Source organism: Apostichopus japonicus, chromosome 18, assembly GCF_037975245.1.
Source record: "Apostichopus japonicus isolate 1M-3 chromosome 18, ASM3797524v1, whole genome shotgun sequence".
Lineage (NCBI taxonomy): Eukaryota > Metazoa > Echinodermata > Holothuroidea > Aspidochirotida > Stichopodidae > Apostichopus > Apostichopus japonicus.
The window spans coordinates 19,623,903-19,648,412 of record NC_092578.1 but is presented as its reverse complement, the minus strand read 5'-3'; the positions used below and the strand labels follow the sequence as shown (position 1 = coordinate 19,648,412).

Genomic DNA, 24,510 nt, shown 5'->3' with positions numbered 1-24,510 from the left:
CAGGCTTTCTTATCTACCTGGATATTATTATCTCGATAAAAAAATGTCGAGATACATTCTTCTGGGTCTACATAATTTAAGTTTATAATAAGTATACATCGATCTCGCACGCAGTGGCCCCTGGATCAGTAGTCAGTGTTTTCCCTAATAACACCGGTACCTGTAGATACTTCCTACATGCAATAACAAACCTACAACGCTTATCATACCCGCATATATACAAAGATTTCGGTGTTAACCATGACTGCTGACAGTTTGTGTGTGTGTATTGTTGACAATTGCTCAGAAAAGTATGAAGTATATCTCTGCATGAAAGAAGCTGCGAGTACTGCATTTTGACGGGTTTCACTTCAATTTGTTATTTTGCTCTCCTGGATCGAAGAGGTAATAGAGAAAGCTTAAAATACTGAGCTGCAAAACATCTGCGACGATCAAAGGTTAAACACCAGGCTACTTTGACTCACTAAATTGGACCAAACGTTAGGCCTACTGTGGCCTGTAGGAAAAGGGTAGGACTTAGTACAATAGTAGTAGTGTAGCCTAGTCTTGTGATATGAAATCGTATTGGCTTTGTACACCGTAAAACTTGTAAGATATAACTTATGCCTGTGTGACTGTACGGAGTCGGTCATTTACTTTGACTTTGAGCCTAGCCAAAGTAGAGAAGTTCATGATGCCAATGTTGGGACTAGGCTAACTTAGGTTTCCAGTACATTCAGGCTAGCTCAAGTCTGTTAGTCTTTCTCTCTTAATGTCATGACTTTAGCTAGGCCCTAGGAATCAGACTATCTATGCCTAAAGTTCAGACCTACGCATAGCCTAACGGGTAATGGCCTAACTTAAAGACTTGAGTGGGCAAAACACAACAACAGGTCGCCTAGTTTGTTTAGGCCAAGACATTAGTATGGTAGAGAGGCTGTGCTGGGGCAAAATTGATCTTAGTCTCTATGTGTGTTTGCCAAATTTTAACTTTGACCTTTCCAGCTTACTGCCTTAAAAGCTCAGTGAAAATAACACCGTTCTAGGCAATTTTCATATCAATATTGATTATTTTTATTGAGTTATATATGTCGTTAAAAATTTTGAGCTGAATAAAATTCGCCAGATATATTAACGAGTCTGTGGATTCTACAAATTCAATCAAAATTTGCAAGCCCCGCCCAACAGATCATGTGCCAATCAAATCTCTCTGCATTGTTTACGACCGTTAGGTGGCTTAGGCCTTAATTCATACGACTATGGGTGGCGACAGTAATTTTACAGTAAATTGTGCGCCCCATAAGGGCAACAGAAAATAAATTTCTTTCTTTCGATTGCAACAGCTTTTTTCAATTAAACCCGCCTGGTCAGAGTGCATTTAGACTAAGAAACATTGAATCTGCTTCTGAAGTTTGTTTTCAGAAATTCATCAGCATACACGTATTGAGACTTTAAAAGTTTGCCATAACACATGAGGAATATATTGTAACATGGTTTGCACAGGCCTTGTTGACTTTTAGGCAAAGGCGTGGTTCAGCGGTTAGAGTTTCCACCTCACAATTCTTAGGTTTCAGGATCAAAATTCCACCAGGAGCGAGATACTCTTGACCTCTTAAAAAATTGCTTCAGTGGTGATGTGCCGGGTCTTCCATCGATTTGGTATTTCTGGTTTGTGAAAATGGGAAAAGGAGTTTGTTTCTGTTTTTCACTTGGTTTCGAAACAACTTTGTTCGTCATGGCTGCACTGCAGTGATGTTGAATATGGGGACTTTGTCTACCTCAGTTTTAGAGAAGGTGGTCAGATGCTTGGGTAAACACTCTCGCCCCAGCTGGGATGGGGATGTTAAATGGTGGTCCCAATCACAGGAATGGGAGTGAATTCATATCCCTGCCTCGTGATCCTCTGAGCATGCACTTATCGAAAAGAGAAGGCTTGAAATATAAGCCGGTGTTCATCCATAATCTAACACGGATAGGGACTCAGATAAGCTACTGTAAGGCTTCCTGATCCTTGGGTCTCTAAACTCAACTAAACTTGCAGCAAGATTGATAATATTCCTTCTTACATTACAAGTGAAACTTTTTCGAAATTACGTACAACAGCTTGTCTTATTTTATTTTTTGTGAAGAAAAACAAACCAATTGTGCTTCCCTCACCACACATTACTTATGTGCCGCTAGACAACCAGCTAACCATGTATATTTATTCCTCACTTGAATTATGTGTTGTAAAACTGTTAACCAGGAGAATGTCACTTAATAATACAAAGATATTACAAAACTAATCATTAAAGTAAATACAATATAACAGGGGTGCACTACATGGGGGCCTGTGCCCTCAAATTGCCACAGGCCCCCCATGAATGGATCGAAAAATAAAGTATTTAATAGAAAAAGGAAAGGCAAGGAGACAAGAGGAAGTAAGAGGGAACTTTAATATTATTATAGTATAATAATATTTTGGGGCACGCTTCACACGTACCCATCATAGATGGGCAGCCATCATCCTCACCAGCAAGCCCCCTGCATCATCAAATGTATTGGCTGTTAGTCCGAGTTGTTATTGAAAATGCTATTATATACTAGTATATATACTAGTGGTCAAATGGTGGTTTATGTGGTCTGTTAAGTGTGCATCCAATGTCATTAGAAGATAATTAAATGCTTCATTCTAATGCCAAAAATTGCTTAAAATACCCCAGAGCTTCCAGGGCATTGCCCCTGGACCCCCACCAGTCCCCTGGAATCCACCCCTTGGGGGTGTGCATTGCACTTCCTTCCTCCCTTCGGCGCCATTGGGTCATTCCAACCTTAAGCCCTTCCATGAATATGCTGTCAGATGCTTTGTCTAAATCTGATTTTGTATTAGCTTTCTTGAATCAGCTAGAAGTATTTGTTCTTGTCCAATGAGAGAATGAAAGAAATATCCAAACATTATTCTTTACATATCTCTGGGAGTATCGAAAAAGTAGGATAGTACTTTAACTTAGTGAAGGTCATCCAATTGAATACCAGAGACATCCTACCCTTTTTTATGTAGACTGCGCCATAATTGGTAACGGTACAGCACCATTATTAGCAAAGATACTGCTGCAGAAAATAACTTGAGCTGCTTCAAATTGATGCCAAAATATATAAACTATAGATGTGCATGTTGTTAACACTTCGAAAAACTAGATGTTCACAGTACAAACTTTCAAGTATATTTATTTGACAATGAGTATCATTGCCTGTGCAAAGTCTGTTTGTGTCATAATAGGACCCATTATGTTACTTTAAGTTTGCAAAGTTATGTCTTCTTTTTTCTTAGTGTGTAACTTCCTAACCTTGAGGCTCTTGTCCATCCTAAGACATTCTAGTCTAATTTCAGTAAAGTCTGACTTTTTACAGTTTTCTCCATGAATTGCATAATGTTCACTAGTGTATGTACACTATTCCAGCTGTTGTACATTTGGCAATTAATGGTCTCCTCTGTTACACAAGGTTCTGTGTTTGTTCAGTTCAAGATCCCATTTGTTTGCTGAGAAGTTCAAAAATCATTTGAGGTCAACAGAGGACAAAGTTTGAAAACTTGTATACATGGTAAATAGTTTATATTAAGTTTAGGTAAACTTCATGTTTGAAAATGTAAAAAAATAAAAGTTTTGGATTAATGTTGCAATTGCAAGTCATGTTACTTTGAATATGTGTCTGCAGGTGACCAAATTTAAATTTTACAAAACATTGGAGGTTGTCCCAGTTTTGAGGATTCCTTTGCCCTTATAATCTTATTTCATTTCGTCAGTTCTGAAAGATTACAGGAAGAGATAACCAAACGGTGCTTAAACTTGTTTCAAAGTTGATCAAACTATATTTATCAGTGCTGCAGGTGCAAAGGTCACATCGTGAAAATTGTCTTATTTACTGCTTCTGTGTGCAATCAGATATTAATGAGGATCAGAAGTTTGACTGTAATCTTTATGACAAAAGGTGTTTTGTTTTTTTTGGTAGGTAAACTAGAGTTTAACTATAGAACGTACATACAGTACACTACTGTACCATATATGTTTTGTTGATATAATTTGAGTTATGATGGCAGTTTCCATTGTGACAGTGTTATTGTTTACATTTTGTGTTATTCAGGGTTTGAGCGAAACATGAAGAAAATATTTGTATTGAATAAGATATAGCCATATCTGAACTCTGTGGAAGTGATAGGTAACCATCTTGTTTTGTAAGCATTCAAATATTTTGGTAAGATTCATCAGTTTGCTTTGCTTGGGTCCTTTAAAAGATTTTTCATCTGCTTCGGTAGCATAAACTAAATTACCAAAAATATTACCGCATTTCAAAACTTTTTTGCTTTTGATATTTGCTGATTATTTTCACAGTCTTTTATATAGTTGTGTAGTAGAAGTTTGGAAATCTAGAATTGCCAATTTCAGTCTGGGCCTGTAAGTGTATTAATGCTGTAATAACCTTAATATTAAAGCATACAGGTCGGTGTCAATTAAACCATATAGATGCATGCCTGTATCATTTCATAATCATAATTTATTACAAAGTTATATCAAATGACAGCATTGAAATATTAGCCATGTATTGCTGTCACACACAACTAGTGCATGCTAAGTATAAGATAAGTTATACCTTGGGTCATGGTCAACTAGAGGTTTAGCCTTATGGGTATGTACAAATTATATATACCATATAGAATTTCTATGGGCTGCCAAGTGCTTTTAGTTTTGCATTTCCTAGTCTACAATACTTAAAGATCATTAATCTTTGCTAGCCTACAATGTCAAATAAATGGTCACTGTAGCTAAGACTTCAGTAAGCTTTTTACTGCCATCCTGAAATCCTTTTGCCTCGCTGAGACATTTTAGTTGAAATGTTTAATTGAAATTTATCGCTGAATAAGTCCGGGTGCAGAACCTCCAGGATAATACTTTCGAATACTGTTAGCACTAGCAGCTGAATTAGTGTGTAATGCTAATGAACTATTAGATAATTTATAACTTCTTTCGGGTCAGTAAATTTGTTAGCCTTGAATTAAGTTTTTAAGCAATTGAAAATTTTCTGTAAGTTATGGTAGTAATCTACCATTATTACATACACAGTTATGAATTTTCAGTGTAAGCTGCACTGGTTACTGACTAATGCATCACAAGCAATAACAGTGAGACAAACAAGGATAATTTATAAAGGTTAGTAGCATTACTAAAACTTTTGAATTACTCTGTGATTGAGCAAATGCATTTCCTGTATGCATTAATATCACACACTACTGACACTAGAACAGTGTGTATTGGAAACGAAGTATATAATCTCAGTACGAATATAAACTGTCATGTAGGTTGGATATTCAATCATTTTTTACCTGACAGGGATGTCTGGATTTTTTCAATAAGTAACATTTAAACATGTTCAACACTGCTATAGTCCTACAGTTGGTATGTGATTTCTGCCAGCATATAAAGACATTTCTTCTATAGTACCTCTTGCCGAGTTGTTTAAATTATAGTATAGGAAGAAAAACTGCAGCAAAAAGTGCGCTGGAGTCATAAATGTTTGGATGCCACAAATGTTTTGCTTTTAAAACATATAATTGCAAATAATACAGTATGCTACACTGAAATTTGTTGCATTATTAAACAGTAAAATGTGTTTAAATGTACCTTTTTGTATTGAGCTTTGGACATGCTAGGGTTGTTTGATTTTTCCAGACGTTTTCGGCTGAGACGATTGCAATGCACATAGGGAACTTTAAGATGTGTTTTGATTCCTGTGGGGTATAGAAGGATATGTGGTACAAAGATTAGTGTTAGTAGTAACTTGGTTTGTGCTTGATCACATGTGAGCTTTATACTGCAGGGTACAATACCTTTAACTTATTTTATTCTCAGGCTGTTCGGCACCGACTGCCACAATGACATCAAATGCTACCTATGGTGTAAAGTCAGGGCATCTCTTGAAGGAAAAGACTTTCCAGTACGATGAAAACTTACCTTCTTTGCCCGTCCCTTCACTCGATTCCACTCTCCACAAGTACCTTGATTCAGGTAAATAAGCCTTATTTATCTTCCATAATCGGATCTTCTATGATTAAATTTGCTAAGGTGACAAAAACCCGAGCAGATTTGTGCTTTCAATGGCTACAAATGTGAGACGGGTGGAAGGTGGCATTTCAGGTGTGTAGCATGAGGAATAATTAAAGAGTAACAAAACACTCTCATTGAAGCAAACTTGTCCAATCATTAATTGCATTTAGTGGTATTGCACTGTAGGGGTCAGTAATGTTGTAGGAATTATTGCTGGTGAGAATGAAGGAGAGGAGATAAGAGGGGAGAGTCAAGGGCTGAAAGTATTTAAATTGCCGGAATATTATCAGGTTGATGGGAGTGCAATGGTATGGCAGAGACAGGTAATGTAAGTGAGTCAGTTTTAAAGGAAACTGATATTATCATAAATACCAACATGTCATTGACTTCCCAGTGTTCATATGAAAACTGACACTGTTTGTTAGTCTTGTTTATTTGTTTTAACTTTTAATTACTAACCATTTTGGACTGTTCCTTCTTTTAGTGAAGCCACTAGTAACAGATGAAGAATTTGCAGAGACGAAGAAAATCGTTGACGAATTTGGACGAGGCATTGGACAAAAACTTCACCAGAGACTTCTGGAAAAGTCAAAGAGAGAGAAAAACTGGGTGAGCAAAGAATTATGATTAGACAACAGTTTGTTGAGGATGTATTATGTACTGCATAAAAGAATTCATTCAGCCTACTGCTTTACTTTAGTTAAATTAGCATAATAATGCATAGAGATGCTGGAGATAAGTCTTGGACAACCACAGATTGGACTAGGTCAAAGTTTCCAAAAAAATTAATGTAAGCCTGCTTTCACTTTTATTCTTGATTTGACATCCCCCTCCCCCGCCCCCCGCGCCTTCTACTTCTTGGTACTTTTTAACTAAATACTTTAATAGAGCGATATTTTGTAACAATCACTTTAGTTTTCTGTTTTTCTTAAATTGCTCTCAGGTGGAGAAATGGTGGGAGGAGTATGCATACCTGCAATCTCGTGGACCACTGGCTGCAGTCGGTAATATGGTTGGTCCTCTGTTTGCCATCAAAGATATTTGGCCCCCCTGGCAAGGAACGCAACTTGAAAGGACATCAGTGTTTTTGTGGATTGCACTTGGCTACTTTCAAGATGCTAGAAGGTAATAGTTTTAAAACTTTGCTTTTTATTAGGTAGAAGTAAAGGGAAATATTTTATTCTTCAAATCTGTGAACCAAAGAATAAGTTAATTATGAGCCTTCCTGGTAAGCGGAAGAAAATATGACATATCTGAGCAGGATCTTTTATCTTAGGGAGGTCAACTTTGTCGCTAATTTGCGTAGTTTGAATGGTTACAATTTCTTAACCAAAATTGTTAAGAACCAGAAGTTAGTCATTGCTTTCTGCCATTAATGAATCATATGTTAAAGCTAAAGTAACATCGTTTTATCAAATCATAAAATTTAAAGAACAAAGTTGGTTTCATACCTTAATACAAATGATATTTTGTTTATGTATCTTGTACCTCATGTAGCCCTTCTTTCTTTCTTTTCGGATTCATTTTCATCTCAGGCAGAAGTTACCGGTCATGAAGAGTTCTTCTGGGGATCAAGTGTTTGCTATGAATCAAATCAGGTCTCTCTTTTGTACATCCAGGATACCAGGGGAATCCACCGACCAATTTGTGAGAAATTTTAAAACTGGTAAGCTCTTGAAAGATGTTTTACTGCAGTAAATACTAGAAAGGCCAGATAAAAGCAGTGAGACAAAATGAACCAGATTTACATGGAGTTTCTAGAGAGTGTAAATCATTCTAGGGAGTATAAATCATTCTAGGAAGTATAAATCATTCTAGGGAGTATAAATCATTCTAGGAAGTATAAATCATTCTAGGGAGTATAAATCATTCTAAGGAGTATAAATCATTCTAGGGAGTATAAATCATTCTAGGGAGTATAAATCATTCTAGGGAGTATAAATCATTCTAAGGAGTATAAATCATTCTAGAGAGTATAAATCATTCTAGGGAATATAAATCATTCTAGGAAGTATAAATCATTCTAGGAAGTATAAATCATTCTAGGAAGTATAAATCATTCTAGGGAGTATAAATCATTCTAGGGAGTATAAATCATTCTAAGGAGTATAAATCATTCTAGAGAGTATAAATCATTCTAGGGAATATAAATCATTCTAGGAAGTATAAATCATTCTAGGGAGTATAAATCATTTTCATTTTCCTGTAGAGGATGAAGGACCCTGTCCAGATTACATCATTGTAATGTGTAACGGTCACATATTCAAAATGGACAAGCTCTTCGATGAAGATGGAGAGAGGGTTGGGACACTGGAAATACTAAGGTAAAGAATTCAATATTTATCAGTATATTATTTTAGTAGGATCCTATTATAACACTTATAGTAAAATCCTGTACATTTATAAACTATCAGGATAATGGAATGATGTGGTATAAGAACTCCCTGGCCACATAGACTTAAGAGTACTCTTAAAAATCTCCAAATCTTGTTAATCTGAAGACAGTTGACAATACTGATCTGTAAATGGTTTTAAGATCTGGTCTAAGTTTTTACAGAATTTATTCAACCGATATTATTAAATATAGATATCTTTTCTCTTTTGTGCTGATAGTTACACCCGATCAAACAAAGAAGCAGTGGATTATATCTATTCTACAGTCACATGACAGTAGTTTCTACTGTTCCAGAATACTCTAAAATATGCTAGAATATATATAGTGTTTCTTACAAAACTGAAATGTGTTTAGCTGCTTGCCTGAAAAAATTACGACAAAAGTGATCAACTTGTAACTGGCTTATTCCGATACCATTCTGCCAAAACTGAATATATAACGCTATATCAACGCTATGTCAAAAGGATAACGCTATGTCAACAGAAAAATTCAAAGTCAATGCTACTGTATATCAACAGAATAATGCTATGTTAATGTCATGCTCTAAGACATCAACATTAATAATGTTGCCAAGTATTATCTTACCTTGAGTGTAGTCCTTATAAAAGCTAAAAAAATACTTTTAATGTAATCATTCATGTGTGCTCTCTCCATTTACCACCATATACTGTATCACCCAAAAAACTTGGCAAATACTAATTTAAAGTTAAAAATTAATTTAAACTAAAGTTAACTAATTTAAAGTTGTTTTAAACTTTTTTTTATTTTCTCAGACGATTAACCCTTATCAAAGAGAAATCTGTGAGCCCTGGACAAGGGATTGGAATACTAACAGCAGATGACAGAATATCTTGGAGCAAGGTAACTTGTTTACCCGACTTTCTTATCTACTTATGAACTAGATTAATAACCAGGTCTCAGATCAAAGGTCAGCTGTTTATTGGTTCTCTCTGTTTAGTTCTCAAACTAACAATGCACAAATCCAACGGTATAGTAAATGTGTCTTGTAACAGATATTGTAAAACTGTTTTGAAATGCCAAATATGCATGATTAACGGGTCATAAAACTTTCAGTTTGGATATTTGATGATATTAGTCTGTCTGTCTGTTAGTCTGTCTGTTTGAAGGGGAACTATCAAGTGAATCAATGAGAAGCATTTATTGTTGGTAAAATCATTCCTTGGTAGACTGCCTTGCTAACATTGTGCTACTGCATGAGTTGAAAGATGGAATGTTCCATTCAACGAGGCGCAGCCGAGTTGAATGGAACATTCCATGTGTTGTATTCTATGGAACATCTTTCAACGAATGAAATATTTGCACTATCGCACGAATGGAAACCATTCATTATTTGTTTTATACAACATATTATATTAAGATGGGTAAAATGCACTCATGCAGCAGATTGTTTTGAACAGACAGGTTTCTCTGCTCTCTTACCATCGAAAAAAGTGCTACCAAAAAAAGTATAACCCATGGTTCTATTTCATAGAGTGGAATAGAGCGGATTTTGCATGCAATCAACGAGCAATTGACCAATCAAATTACCAGAATACAATTAGGTGTTGTATAAAGCTGGTTAGTACATTTTTTAAATTGCACGTTTGTTCTTTCATTAAACCTAAATATTTTTACATTTACAGACTTACAAATACATGCACTCAGTGGATCCTGCCAATGGAAGAAACTTTGATATCATCAACAATGCTGTTTTCGTGGCATGTCTGGATACAGAAAATCCTACCAACATCTCAGAGGTACAATCTAAGTCTTGCTTTATCTTCTTTTAGCACAACATTTTAATTTAATTTTGAAAATCTGCTGGTACCATTTTCAATTCAGTTCAAATTCAATTCAAATAAACTTTAATAAGCACCAAAAATGGGCAATTAAATGCTCGCAATAAGACAATACAATGATAAGATGGAATAAGAATAATACAAATAGTATACATGAAAATACACTAAAAGGATACCAAACTATGAATTGCACATATTAATATAATAGGAAAATAAGAATTCAAACTATTAAGAAAAATAAGAATTGCAACTGATTGAAGGAATAAGAATGAGGTTCTCCAAATCACAACAGTGTGGGATATTGAAATGGTGTGTGCTTATTTTTGCAGAGTAAGTAAGTAGCTTTGGTAATCTTGTAAGTTTCTTGCCTCCTACTGTAGATCTTTTGGCCCTCAAAGATTTGTTTTATTTCTTATGTACAATGACATAACTAAATAAGGGTAAACATTTATAAATCTTTCTTATCATGCATTTAGGCTTTTAATTCTAACCAATGTTAACAGAGCTTGGATCCTGATATTTGAAAAGTTGCAATTGGATGAGAAGGGACTACAACATCTTTTACCTTTCTTCTTCAGCTCATGTGGCAGAGCATGGTAGGTCCTAACGCACGTGACCGATGGTACGATAAATCTTACAACGTCATATGTTTCCAGAATGGAACCTTTGGCTCAACTGGAGATGTAAGTCTAAATTAAATATCACAGTTGGCTGAACCTTAAGAATGCCAGATGTAGCCAGCTGGACCTCTATCTGCCAAACTTGTTTAATGTTAAAAGTGTTTCCTTTTGTGAGTTCTCTAAATTCTAATTAGTTCCGGTTAATGAACAAAGCTCTCTGAAGTATTGCATACTACATTTCTGTTCTATTGATCCTTTCTTGCAAATCCATGTGAGCAGTGAAGAGGGCGTGGCTGTAATTATACCAATTAAATTGCTATATTATCTGGCACTGATTGCAAACCTCATGAGAACATCTTCAAGATTATTTAAAAGTAAAGTTGGCTGGTAACTTTTGCATATATTATCGGATCAAAAATCGCAGCAATATTAAATTATAAGACATGAGGAGAATGTCACTAATTTAACAAGAATGTATTAAAAATGGAGTGTTAAAGACAATTTCATATCCTAGTTGCTAATGCTACACTTTTCTTATTTCTGTTTTGTAGCATGGGCCACTAGATGGTATTGTTGTAGCCATGTATTCATATTGGTGCCATATGCAAATCAAGTCTCTTGAGACCAGATTTCCGGTGAGTGAAAACTGTAGTTGTCAAAATGTGTGCTGTGAGAGTGTTCATCTGTTCCATGTAATGTTAAAATATTAACAATTTAATATTACAACATTCATTTCTCCTTGCCCTGCATTTAGCAGCTTTAAATTCCCCTGAGGTTTCTTTCATTTCAATGTCATTGGTGTTGAAAGTGTTTGCTTACAAAATGATTTGACATCAGTGAATATTCAAAGTAAGTGGCTGTCTATTTGAGTGACCAAAGGCAAGAAAGAAGATAACATGCTTATCATGTTTATATTCATGCAGGAAAAGTTTCCATAAAGTACAAAAGAATGATATTGAAAGAAAACAATCCCATCCTCTTAGCAAGGCATCATCATCCTTGATGATTGGATATTGTTTGAGATAAAATAATTGCAGTCATCATAATAATAATTCTTATATGATATCTTTTACCTCACTGATTGCCTCTTTTGGATATGAAGTTAACAGTTTGTTGTATAAAGTTTGTAATAAAATAAAACAACATTATTATGTTTTCTTTGAACATTTTTGTTTTGAATTCAAACAATGATTTGGAGCAGATAAACATTAATATTAAACTAATCAAAACAAAATATGTATAATATACTGCACAATATATTAGATAGTAAAAACAGCAAGTTTTCTTCATGGATGCTGCCATTGCTTGTTTACCGCAGGGAAACAACAGTAAACTAGTGACCCAGTATGACCCAGAAGAGTTACTATTTATCACGGATGAACAGGTCAACGTGGCTATGGAACATGCCACTCAGACGTACGAACGACTAGTAAGTTCATTTGTTTACATCTCAAAGTAGTTACAAATAACCCATAAAGGGTTCAGGTTAATATCTTGCAAATTAAGACTACATGTACTGGAGAGTAACACTTGAAAGATCAATTGATGAAATTTGCAGGGATAGTTATGTTTCTTATATTTCATTGGCAAATAAGATTGACAATATATCTCGCTTCTCGACAAACTATGCTGTAACATATCTCACTTCTTGACAAACTACGCTGTAACATATCTAGCTTCTGGACAAACTACACTGTAATGATTCTCGCTTCTCGAAAACTCTGCTGTAATATCTGTCCCTTCTCGATCCTCCTCAGGCAAGTAACATTGACATAATTTGCAGTGACATAGGTGGATATGGTAAGAAGTTTGTCAAGAGCCAGAAGTTCCATCCAGATGCATTTTTCCAGTTAGCGATACAGTTAACATACTACACCATGTACAAAACGTAAGTTTATCTCAATCTTCTGAGTCATTCAAATAGATAACGTCTTTTATACGCTGCCTTTGTTGTGTTTAAATTGATAAACACTTTTGTAAAATACTTCATCAAAGGAAAGCAAAAATTGTCTCCATATCATCTTTCAGTCTTGATGACATGCTGTAATAGCAAATATGGGAAGTTTTGATGTGGGCTAAATAATGTCTGCATAAAATGGAAGCTCTCATCAAAGACTATTCAATCTAGAACCCCTTAACTACAAAATGGTTACAATTGCTATATTGAAACAAGGAAACATCATTGTGGTTCTTGGAGACACTTTTCATGAATTATTTCACCAATTTACAAGGCTAACAGATTATGAAACGTTAAGGCATGCATGATGTTACGGACATTTCTCCTTTCTTTGACTCCTTATGAAATTCTGGCAGAATCTGAGCAAGATATTGATGAAGTCTTGCAGTTCAAGATTAAAACTAAACCCATAAGCAAACAGAGAGATCTTCACTACCTATATACTTTAAAAATATGTTTGTGCTCTTAGCATTGTGAATTAGTTATGATACCTGCATATATATTCTTCATCCGCTTTATATGACCCAACAGATGTGTTCCTTGCTATGAAACAGCCACCACAAGACAGTTCTATCATGGTCGCACAGAGACAGTGAGAGGGACTTCACAAGAGGTCGTTGATTGGTGTAAGGCAATGCTAGATAGCAGCAAAACTGTAAGTTTCTGCATCATATCTATGTAAGAAAGAGACATTGAGAGTAGTGTCATGGTTTTTCATCAGTGAAGATATTGATCGACAAAATAGATTAGTTACAGATCGTCTTGACAAGAAAGTAAATCCAGATATTTGCTCTCTAAGACTCTTATTCAGTTTGTTAGTGGACAGTAGAAATATCAGCTACTATGTACTAACTTATATAATACTATAACCAAAATCTTCTTGTTTATGCTGAATTTTAGCTATGCCTGTTCTTAGGGTCTGGCAACCTTTTTACAGTGGTGTGTGAACCCAGTCTCACTCTTTCTCTAACATATACAATGTTACAGTGTCATGATTTAATCAAGCTAGCTGTGCAAAGTTACATTACTGTTGACTTTTGTGAAGGACAACCTAGCACACTTCATGTTGACTTACATATGGTCACCCTTGTGTTTAAATTTGTTTAATATCTTTCCAAAAAATACAGAAAAGTGAACGGTACTCGTTAATGAAAGAAGCTCATGGTAAATACCTGTATCTAATGGAGGAAGCTAGAGAAGGAAGAGGCATTGACAGACATCTACTAGGCTTATACATTCTAGCTTTGGAATCGGGAGAAGAACTACCAGCTATATTTACCCATCCAAGCTACACAAAGAGGTGAAAAGAGAATTCATTTGATCATTTAAACGTGCTCCTTCCACACCCCTCCCACCCTCCACCCCTGTATGAATCTGGTCGGAAAAAAAAAAATAAGAAACTGGAATGTGGTATGTATGGCCTTTGTATTTTTTTAAAGTTTTGAGTTAACGTTTTGGAATGTCCCCTCAAAGTCACATGTGTCACTGCCCTTCAAACTTTGTGCCTACCTCCCCCATATCGCTCTCCCCATACTGCACCTTCTTTCAGCACCCCAGTTAGCAAATACTAAGAACTTTTTTTCTATGATAACTTTGTGCGAAGCTAACAACAGAACCTCAAGCTTATTATCCATGCTAAGAGGTTTGAAGCATTCATGGTAAACCTGCAATTAAGCTACATTTTATGTTGATTTCCTCATCATCTGAGTGAACTGTACTTTACCATACAGAGCAAGAAATTAAAATGCACATGGTAACATAAAAGTTAATGGTAGTGCACCAGACTTGTAATGTGAATGATACCAGTAAAAGCTTTTAAGTTTCCGAGACAAGCCAACAACAAGATTAGTACTTGAAAGGTTTAGCTAAGGGATGTGTGCCGTGGTGTAGACATAACAGAAGTTGTACTGCGATTCACTCTCAGCAGTAATGAAAGGTTTAGCTAAGGGATGTGTGCCGTGGTGTAGACATAACAGAAGTTGTACTGCGATTCACTCTCAGCAGTAATGAAAGGTTTAGCTAAGGGATGTGTGCCGTGGTGTAGACATAACAGAAGTTGTACTGCGATTCACTCTCAGCAGTAATGAAAGGTTTAGCTAAGGGATGTGTGCCGTGGTGTAGACATAACAGAAGTTGTACTGCGATTCACTCTCAGCAGTAATGAAAGGTTTAGCTTTGTGATGTGTGCCGTGGTGTAGACATAACAGAAGTTGTACTGCGATTCACTCTCAGCAGTAATGAAAGGTTTAGCTAAGGGATGTGTGCCGTGGTGTAGACATAACAGAAGTTGTACTGCGATTCACTCTCAGCAGTAATGAAAGGTTTAGCTAAGGGATGTGTGCCGTGGTGTAGACATAACAGAAGTTGTACTGCGATTCACTCTCAGCAGTAATGAAAGGTTTAGCTAAGGGATGTGTGCCGTGGTGTAGACATAACAGAAGTTGTACTGCGATTCACTCTCAGCAGTAATGAAAGGTTTAGCTAAGGGATGTGTGCCGTGGTGTAGACATAACAGAAGTTGTACTGCGATTCACTCTCAGCAGTAATGAAAGGTTTAGCTAAGGGATGTGTGCCGTGGTGTAGACATAACAGAAGTTGTACTGCGATTCACTCTCAGCAGTAATGAAAGGTTTAGCTAAGGGATGTGTGCCGTGGTGTAGACATAACAGAAGTTGTACTGCGATTCACTCTCAGCAGTAATGAAAGGTTTAGCTAAGGGATGTGTGCCGTGGTGTAGACATAACAGAAGTTGTACTGCGATTCACTCTCAGCAGTAATGAAAGGTTTAGCTAAGGGATGTGTGCCGTGGTGTAGACATAACAGAAGTTGTACTGCGATTCACTCTCAGCAGTAATGAAAGGTTTAGCTAAGGGATGTGTGCCGTGGTGTAGACATAACAGAAGTTGTACTGCGATTCACTCTCAGCAGTAATGAAAGGTTTAGCTAAGGGATGTGTGCCGTGGTGTAGACATAACAGAAGTTGTACTGCGATTCACTCTCAGCAGTAATGAAAGGTTTAGCTAAGGGATGTGTGCCGTGGTGTAGACATAACAGAAGTTGTACTGCGATTCACTCTCAGCAGTAATGAAAGGTTTAGCTAAGGGATGTGTGCCGTGGTGTAGACATAACAGAAGTTGTACTGCGATTCACTCTCAGCAGTAATGAAAGGTTTAGCTAAGGGATGTGTGCCGTGGTGTAGACATAACAGAAGTTGTACTGCGATTCACTCTCAGCAGTAATGAAAGGTTTAGCTAAGGGATGTGTGCCGTGGTGTAGACATAACAGAAGTTGTACTGCGATTCACTCTCAGCAGTAATGAAAGGTTTAGCTAAGGGATGTGTGCCGTGGTGTAGACATAACAGAAGTTGTACTGCGATTCACTCTCAGCAGTAATGAAAGGTTTAGCTTAGGGATGTGTGCCGTGGTGTAGACATAACAGAAGTTGTACTGCGATTCACTCTCAGCAGTAATGAAAGGTTTAGCTTAGGGATGTGTGCCGTGGTGTAGACATAACAGAAGTTGTACTGCGATTCACTCTCAGCAGTAATGAAAGGTTTAGCTAAGGGATGTGTGCCGTGGTGTAGACATAACAGATGTTGTACCGTGATCCACTCTCAGCAGTAATGAAAGGTTTAGCTTTGTGATGTGTGCCGTGGTGTAGACATAACAGAAGTTGTACTGCGATTCACTCTCAGCAGTAATGAAAGGTTTAGCTAAGGGATGTGTGCCGTGGTGTAGACATAACAGAAGTTGTACTGTGATCTACTCTCAGCAGTAATGAAAGGTTTAGCTAAGGGATGTGTGCCGTGGTGTAGACATAACAGAAGTTGTACTGCGATTCACTCTCAGCAGTAATGAAAGGTTTAGCTAAGGGATGTGTGCCGTGGTGTAGACATAACAGAAGTTGTACTGCGATTCACTCTCAGCAGTAATGAAAGGTTTAGCTAAGGGATGTGTGCCGTGGTGTAGACATAACAGAAGTTGTACTGCGATTCACTCTCAGCAGTAATGAAAGGTTTAGCTTAGGGATGTGTGCCGTGGTGTAGACATAACAGAAGTTGTACTGCGATTCACTCTCAGCAGTAATGAAAGGTTTAGCTTAGGGATGTGTGCCGTGGTGTAGACATAACAGAAGTTGTACTGCGATTCACTCTCAGCAGTAATGAAAGGTTTAGCTAAGGGATGTGTGCCGTGGTGTAGACATAACAGAAGTTGTACTGCGATTCACTCTCAGCAGTAATGAAAGGTTTAGCTAAGGGATGTGTGCCGTGGTGTAGACATAACAGAAGTTGTACTGCGATTCACTCTCAGCAGTAATGAAAGGTTTAGCTAAGGGATGTGTGCCGTGGTGTAGACATAACAGAAGTTGTACTGCGATTCACTCTCAGCAGTAATGAAAGGTTTAGCTAAGGGATGTGTGCCGTGGTGTAGACATAACAGAAGTTGTACTGTGGTCCACTCTCAGCAGTAATGAAAGGTTTAGCTAAGGGATGTGTGCCGTGGTGTAGACATAACAGAAGTTGTACTGCGATTCACTCTCAGCAGTAATGAAAGGTTTAGCTAAGGGATGTGTGCCGTGGTGTAGACATAACAGAAGTTGTACTGTGGTCCACTCTCAGCAGTAATGAAAGGTTTAGCTAAGGGATGTGTGCCGTGGTGTAGACATAACAGAAGTTGTACTGTGATCTACTCTCAGCAGTAATGAAAGGTTTAGCTAAGGGATGTGTGCCGTGGTGTAGACATAACAGAAGTTGTACTGTGGTCCACTCTCAGCAGTAATGAAAGGTTTAGCTAAGGGATGTGTGCCGTGGTGTAGACATAACAGAAGTTGTACTGCGATTCACTCTCAGCAGTAATGAAAGGTTTAGCTTTGTGATGTGTGCCGTGGTGTAGACATAACAGATGTTGTACCGTGATCCACTCTCAGCAGTAATGAAAGGTTTAGCTAAGGGATGTGTGCCGTGGTGTAGACATAACAGAAGTTGTACTGTGATCTACTCTCAGCAGTAATGAAAGGTTTAGCTTAGGGATGTGTGCCGTGGTGTAGACATAACAGAAGTTGTACTGTGATCCACTCTCAGCAGTAATGAAAGGTTTAGCTTAGGGATGTGTGCCGTGGTGTAGACATAACAGAAGTTGTACTGTGATCCACTCTCAGCAGTAATGAAAGGTTTAGCTAAGGGATGTGTGCCGTGGTGTAGACATAACAGAAGTTGTACTGCGATTCACTCTCAGCAGTAATGAAAGGTTTAGCTTAGGGATGTGTGCCGTGGTGTAGACATAACAGAAGTTGTACTGCGATTCACTCTCAGCAGTAATGAAAGGTTTAGCTAAGGGATGTGTGCCGTGGTGTAGACATAACTGAAGTTGTACTGCGATTCACTCTCAGCAGTAATGAAAGGTTTAGCTAAGGGATGTGTGCCGTGGTGTAGACATAACAGAAGTTGTACTGCGATTCACTCTCAGCAGTAATGAAAGGTTTAGCTAAGGGATGTGTGCCGTGGTGTAGACAGAAGTTGTACTGCGATTCACTCTCAGCAGTAATGAAAGGTTTAGCTAAGGGATGTGTGCCGTGGTGTAGACATAACAGAAGTTGTACTGCGATTCACTCTCAGCAGTAATGAAAGGTTTAGCTAAGGGATGTGTGCCGTGGTGTAGACATAACAGAAGTTGTACTGCGATTCACTCTCAGCAGTAATGAAAGGTTTAGCTAAGGGATGTGTGCCGTGGTGTAGACATAACAGAAGTTGTACTGCGATTCACTCTCAGCAGTAATGAAAGGTTTAGCTAAGGGATGTGTGCCGTGGTGTAGACATAACAGAAGTTGTACTGTGATCTACTCTCAGCAGTAATGAAAGGTTTAGCTAAGGGATGTGTGCCGTGGTGTAGACATAACAGAAGTTGTACTGCGATTCACTCTCAGCAGTAATGAAAGGTTTAGCTAAGGGATGTGTGCCGTGGTGTAGACATAACAGAAGTTGTACTGCGATTCACTCTCAGCAGTAATGAAAGGTTTAGCTAAGGGATGTGTGCCGTGGTGTAGACATAACAGAAGTTGTACTGCGATTCACTCTCAGCAGTAATGAAAGGTTTACAGTAGCTAAGGGATGTGTGCCGTGGTGTAGACATAACAGAAGTTGTACTGTGATCTACTCTCAGCAGTAATGAAAGGTTTAGCTTTGTGATGTGTGCCGTGGTGTAGACATAACAGATGTTGTACCGTGATCCACTCTCAGCAGTAATGAAAGGTTTAGCTAAGGGATGTGTGCCGTGGTGTAGACATAACAGAAGTTGTACTGCGATTCACTCTCAGCAGTAATGAAAGGTTTACAGTAGCTAAGGGATGTGTGCCGTGGTGTAGACATAACAGAAGTTGTACTGCGATTCACTCTCAGCAGTAATGAAAGGTTTAGCTAAGGGATGTGTGCCGTGGTGTAGACATAACAGAAGTTGTACTGCGATTCACTCTCAGCAGTAATGAAAGGTTTAGCTAAGGGATGTGTGCCGTGGTGTAGACATAACAGAAGTTGTACTGTGATTCACTCTCAGCAGTAATGAAAGGTTTAGCTAAGGGATGTGTGCCGTGGTGTAGACATAACAGAAGTTGTACTGTGGTCCACTCTCAGCAGTAATGAAAGGTTTAGCTAAGGGATGTGTGCCGTGGTGTAGACATAACAGAAGTTGTACTGCGATTCACTCTCAGCAGTAATGAAAGGTTTAGCTAAGGGATGTGTGCCGTGGTGTAGACATAACAGAAGTTGTACTGTGGTCCACTCTCAGCAGTAATGAAAGGTTTAGCTAAGGGATGTGTGCCGTGGTGTAGACATAACAGAAGTTGTACTGTGATCCACTCTCAGCAGTAATGAAAGGTTTAGCTTTGTGATGTGTGCCGTGGTGTAGACATAACAGAAGTTGTACTGTGATCCACTCTCAGCAGTAATGAAAGGTTTAGCTTTGTGATGTGTGCTGTGGTGTAGAAATAACAGAAGTTGTACCATGATCCACTCTCAGCAGTAATGAAAGTTTAGCTTTGTGATGTGTGCCGTGGTGTAGACATAACAGAAGTTGTACTGTGATCCACTCTCAGCAGTAATGAAAGGTTTAGCTTTGTGATGTGTGCTGTGGTGTAGAAATAACAGAAGTTGTACCATGATCCACTCTCAGCAGTAATGAAAGTTTAGCTTTGTGATGTGTGCCGTGGTGTAGACATAACAGAAGTTGTACCGTGATCCACTCTCAGCAGTAATGAAAGTTAAGCTTTGTGATGTGTGCCGTGGTGTAGACATAACAGAAGTTGTACTATGATCCACTCTCAGCAGTAATGAAAGTTTAGCTTTGTGATGTGTGCCGTGGTGTAGAAATAACAGAAGTTGTAATGTGATCTACTCTCAGCAGTAATGACAGGATTATCTGGCAAAAATAGTTTCCCTCAAATAACCATATGAATATAGATGTTGAAACAGGGTATTCATTTAACATTGTTCAAGTCACAATTATGGCAGAACCCATTTCTTGTTTGCTTTATATGAAGTTCTTGTCAGATGGTGAGCTAAGTATTATTACTCAGGAGTTGTAGTAACTGAGCAGTTGGTTTGTTTTCTTTCCCTTGTTGATATTGTTTAGTGGTGGAGGAGGCAATTTTAAGCTATCCACTAGCCTGGTGGGTTACATTCCAATACATGGAGCTGTTTCTGCCATGTGCCACGATGGTTATGGCTGCTTCTACGGTATTGAAAATGACAAGTAAGTCTTGATCTTGTATCTTTGTGGTGGTAGGGATGTTCCTGATAGCAGGATATTTTTTATGAAAGTCATATTTTTCCTCAGTGCGCAGTTAGAGTTTCCTGCAGCGATAATACTGTATGCTGTTTTGTCTGTTAAATGAATATCATGTGTAAAAGTAAGTTGGCCTGACGTTTTGATCCTAGCAGGATCTTCTTCAGAGGCTAGCTAGGATCGAAATGTCAGGCCAACTTACTTTTACACATTCTATTACACAGGCTCTCTAGTGGATAAGCAGTTTTCTAACAGTTTTATTTTATTTTGAAATTAATATCATGTCAAAGTACCAGATATCGATAATAATACTGTTGGAGGTCGTTACTAATTGTCTTTAATTTTGTAATTGTGGGCACAAGGTGAAGTGATAATGGAATTCATATTTCCTTTGATATAAAATGCACCCACTAAGTGGAATGTCAAAAATATTCTGATAAAGAGTCATGCATAATACATGTTTACTTTTGCTGTCCACATGGACAGCCATTTGACCTTGTGAGATACGCCAGCTGTGAGAAACATTCGTCATTTGCTGTTCAAAGTATGAATTAAAGCAGCCGTGATAGAGAAGGTAAACATTAAATAGTGTTTAGAGGAGAAGTTTATTCCTTGAATTGCAGGAAGGGGAACTAATCTATAAGTATCCTGGGTAACCATGCACATCACAATTCTTAAATATGATTTGATTTATTGTTTTAATTGCCATTTGATTGTTGTTTCTATTGTGTTGCTATCAATTGAGTGTTTGAGTGTACCAACCATGATCTATTGATGATAATCATCTTGTGATTTTCTTTGCAGTTATCGTGTAGCAGTCACAACATACAAGAATTGTCCAAGCACAGACACGATGAGCTTTTACCAGAACCTGTCGCGAAGCTTGATAATCATGAGAAGTTTACTCCTCCAAGCTAGACTTTGAGATCTTGTGAGATAGATGGAATCAACACAATGTTATAATTATGAAGAAAGTTTTGTAAAGTTATTAATCAGTGTTCGGTGTTTGATTGTACATATGGTGTTGAGTTGCCCTTAAATATTGGACAACCAATTAGAACCAATCTTAAATATTGGACAACCAATTTAGAATCATGGTAGTATTCATTCATCAGTATTAAAGACACTAACAGTCAGCCTTCATCTAGACCATGAAATGCAAACTTGATTTGTAATCTTCACTCCTCTCTTACTTGTCTCCAGTCCAGGTAACCACTCTCCCAAACTATATCTATGAAATTGATAACATATTGATGAATTTGTCACCTGTAACCTCAAACTTGGTATAACTGAAGATAGTTGGAAAATTTACTTAGGCCTATTCATATATTCCTGTGATTGTGAAATATTGTGAAATATTTACCACGTTTTCCTTGCCACTTTGAGAAACAAAGCTTGGTATGATTTTGGATACTTTAAAAAAAATGCCTAATAGAACTAGCGTACAACGTTCGCCAGCTTCAATTCAATTTATTTATGTACTAATTTTGCTATTGGGTGGGGTGACCCTGTTCTCTAGCTTCAAGTAGGTTCAGTTTATATCCGGGACGTAGCCAGTGGTGGGGGGGAGCAGTAGGAGCCATTGCTCCCACCCCCCCTTTCAGTGTCGAAAACATATTAAAAACTGTTGGTTTTCTTGCATGGTATTTGTCAGTGCTCATTTGATCTTGAATACTCGTCAGCTCTGTTAACTTGATTATAATCGTAGTTACATTCAGGCCTACTGATTCAGCTACTTAGTTTTGCAATTAGCTAAATTTAGCCTATAGCCTATTACCAGCCTACAGTTGGCCACTGCGTAATAAAATACATCTAGCCTTCCTAACCGCACTTGATGGAGATTCATGAACCGTATGCACAACCAAGACGACAACGTGCGTTTTCATCCTTTCTATGATTCGTCATTAGTTGTTGCACGAACAGCATGTTTTGAAGCTAAGCTAGCAATCGTATGTGAAACGTGCTTCCTATAAGTAATTATTACACTCCTAAATATGAAAGTTTATATTGTCCATCAGTTAAGTTTGTCAAATGTATTAAAGTCCAGACATTGGACAATAAACAAGAATCATCGTACTGGAAAAAATTGTAAAAGAGCACTATGTTTGTCTTTCTGATATAATATGTAAAAGACCATGTAAAATAAAAATTCAAACCGGAAACAAAATCTGCTGATAATATGATATCATATGATAATGATGAAACTGGCAAAACATTGCACCAGATCACATCTAAGGACCTTCGATTGTTAAAAAAATTTTCAAAGGGAAGTGGGACACCCCCTCCTTAAGCCCCTCCCCCATATAAATTGCAAAATATCCTCTCCCCCTCCCTCCTCCTTGCAGATTCCTGGCTACGTCACTGGTATATATATTGTCTCTATGGTATACGATTAAAACACTCAATGATAGTCAGTAGTAGTTGTACCAGTTAGAGTACGTTACTTGGTACGTCTCACGGAACTCTTGAATCTTTGCCAAAATTGGTTCGTAATTTATTTTTTCAGGGGTACTAGGCAGCAGTCTGAATTTTCAGGCTTCAAAACCCATCCAGTTGAATTTCAGCCACTACAGCCCCCCCCCCCCAATCATCAGGCTTTAGCTACGTCCCTGCCTGTAACCCACAGCTTAAGTCTTGTAAAGTCTTATTCATCAGATTATTTACAATCAGTGTCTCTGGAACTATGCAAATTAACAATACTTCATAATAAATCTGGATAGTTAATTATTATTTGAAGATAGCTCCAACCTGTTATTACAAAAGTCATATGGAGCATACTGATATTTTTTTATGCCAAACCAGGCTGTACTTGCTCAAATACATATTCAGAAGTCACTGAACAAAAGGGCTTATCACTCTCAAGCCCAATAGACAGATCCACTGACTATTTCAAGTTTTTCTAGAGGTTGTCCAAATTAGGCTTCATGGAACACAAACAAGTCTATCAAATATTTTTGAAGGTTGCAATTTTATCTTTACTTTGAATTAGGTAGCATATGTTCAGCATTATGTTCAGAAGGAAACAAATAATTAAAATAAAGATGAATTTGACATATGGTCGCAGTAAGTTTATTAAACATGGTTATGTTAATGAACATGTATTTAAAAACGACGGAGGGTAAGGTGCTTTATCTCAAAACGCTCGTGTTCAGCATTATGTTCAGAAGGAAACAAATAATTAAAATATAGATGACATATGGTCGCAGTAAGTTTATTAAACATGGTTATGTAAATGAAACATGTATTTAAAAACGACGGAGGGTAAAGTGCTTTTTCTCAAAACGCTCGTGGAGGCCAATGCTGCGCCAGTGACCTTTGAAATAGATAGCCATAGTTGGAAATTGAAGTTTTGTCTCTCAACATGAATGATGCAAACGAAGGTAATTTTATACTTTTTTTTTCCTTTGTTTATTAGTTTGTTTCCTACCATATGCCTGATGTTAATATTATTCTCTCTTTCTATTTGTGGTTCGTCTTTGTTATAAACTTTATAATTAATGTTGCTTCAACCAATATTGTCTTTTTGCCAGTTAATAAAGTGTTAGGCTATGCACAGGGTTTGAAATGAAAATATATAATGTAATTTGAAGTTGATAAAATGAATCAACATGAACATATTCTCTAACTATTTGTGACCTTCCACCCCCCCCCCACCCCCTTGAAGTTTGATTTGAGACTGAAGGGCCCGCCATATTCACCGTACCTCCATTCACATTACAATTGCCAACTACAGATGTGCATGGCGGGGTATTATTGATTGGTGTTGAAGGGTGTAGGGGGACATGGTTGGTGCGGTTTCAGGGCCGAAGCACACGAAATCCTCGACATGTTCTTATTTCTCTCCAACCGAATCTCAACACACTTGATCATTTTTCAACAAATTTACGAAAATGTTTGTAGGTAG

At 37.5% G+C, this 24,510-nt stretch overlaps 2 protein-coding genes across 9 annotated transcripts in view; both read left to right on the top strand.

The window, feature by feature from the left end:
- Positions 1-224: 224 nt before the first annotated feature.
- Positions 225-24,205, top strand: LOC139959027 (peroxisomal carnitine O-octanoyltransferase-like). Of its 8 annotated transcripts, none has more exons than XM_071956545.1 (17): positions 248-384; positions 5,079-5,165; positions 5,865-6,020; positions 6,544-6,668; positions 7,003-7,184; positions 7,595-7,725; positions 8,269-8,383; positions 9,228-9,315; positions 10,098-10,211; positions 10,832-10,936; positions 11,425-11,508; positions 12,192-12,302; positions 12,631-12,761; positions 13,362-13,485; positions 13,958-14,130; positions 20,454-20,573; positions 21,411-24,205. In XM_071956545.1, exons 2-17 carry the CDS (start codon positions 5,081-5,083, stop codon positions 21,529-21,531), a joined length of 1,965 nt encoding a protein of 654 aa, XP_071812646.1. In that variant the 5' UTR covers positions 248-384; positions 5,079-5,080; the 3' UTR covers positions 21,532-24,205. The 8 variants fall into 8 exon arrangements, with proteins under 8 accessions (XP_071812649.1, XP_071812646.1, XP_071812650.1 ...); XM_071956546.1 differs by lacking the exon at positions 248-384 and adding an exon at positions 3,544-3,561 and having other exon boundaries at positions 5,093-5,165; XM_071956544.1 differs by lacking the exon at positions 248-384 and adding an exon at positions 3,924-3,965 and having other exon boundaries at positions 5,093-5,165.
- LOC139959176 (uncharacterized) overlaps positions 23,846-24,510 on the top strand; it is a 14,375-nt gene continuing 13,710 nt past the window's right edge. Inside the window, exon 1 of the mRNA XM_071956775.1 lies at positions 23,846-23,986. Coding sequence (XP_071812876.1) covers positions 23,968-23,986 — 19 coding nt within the window. The 5' untranslated portion in view covers positions 23,846-23,967. The remainder of the gene's footprint in view (positions 23,987-24,510) is intronic.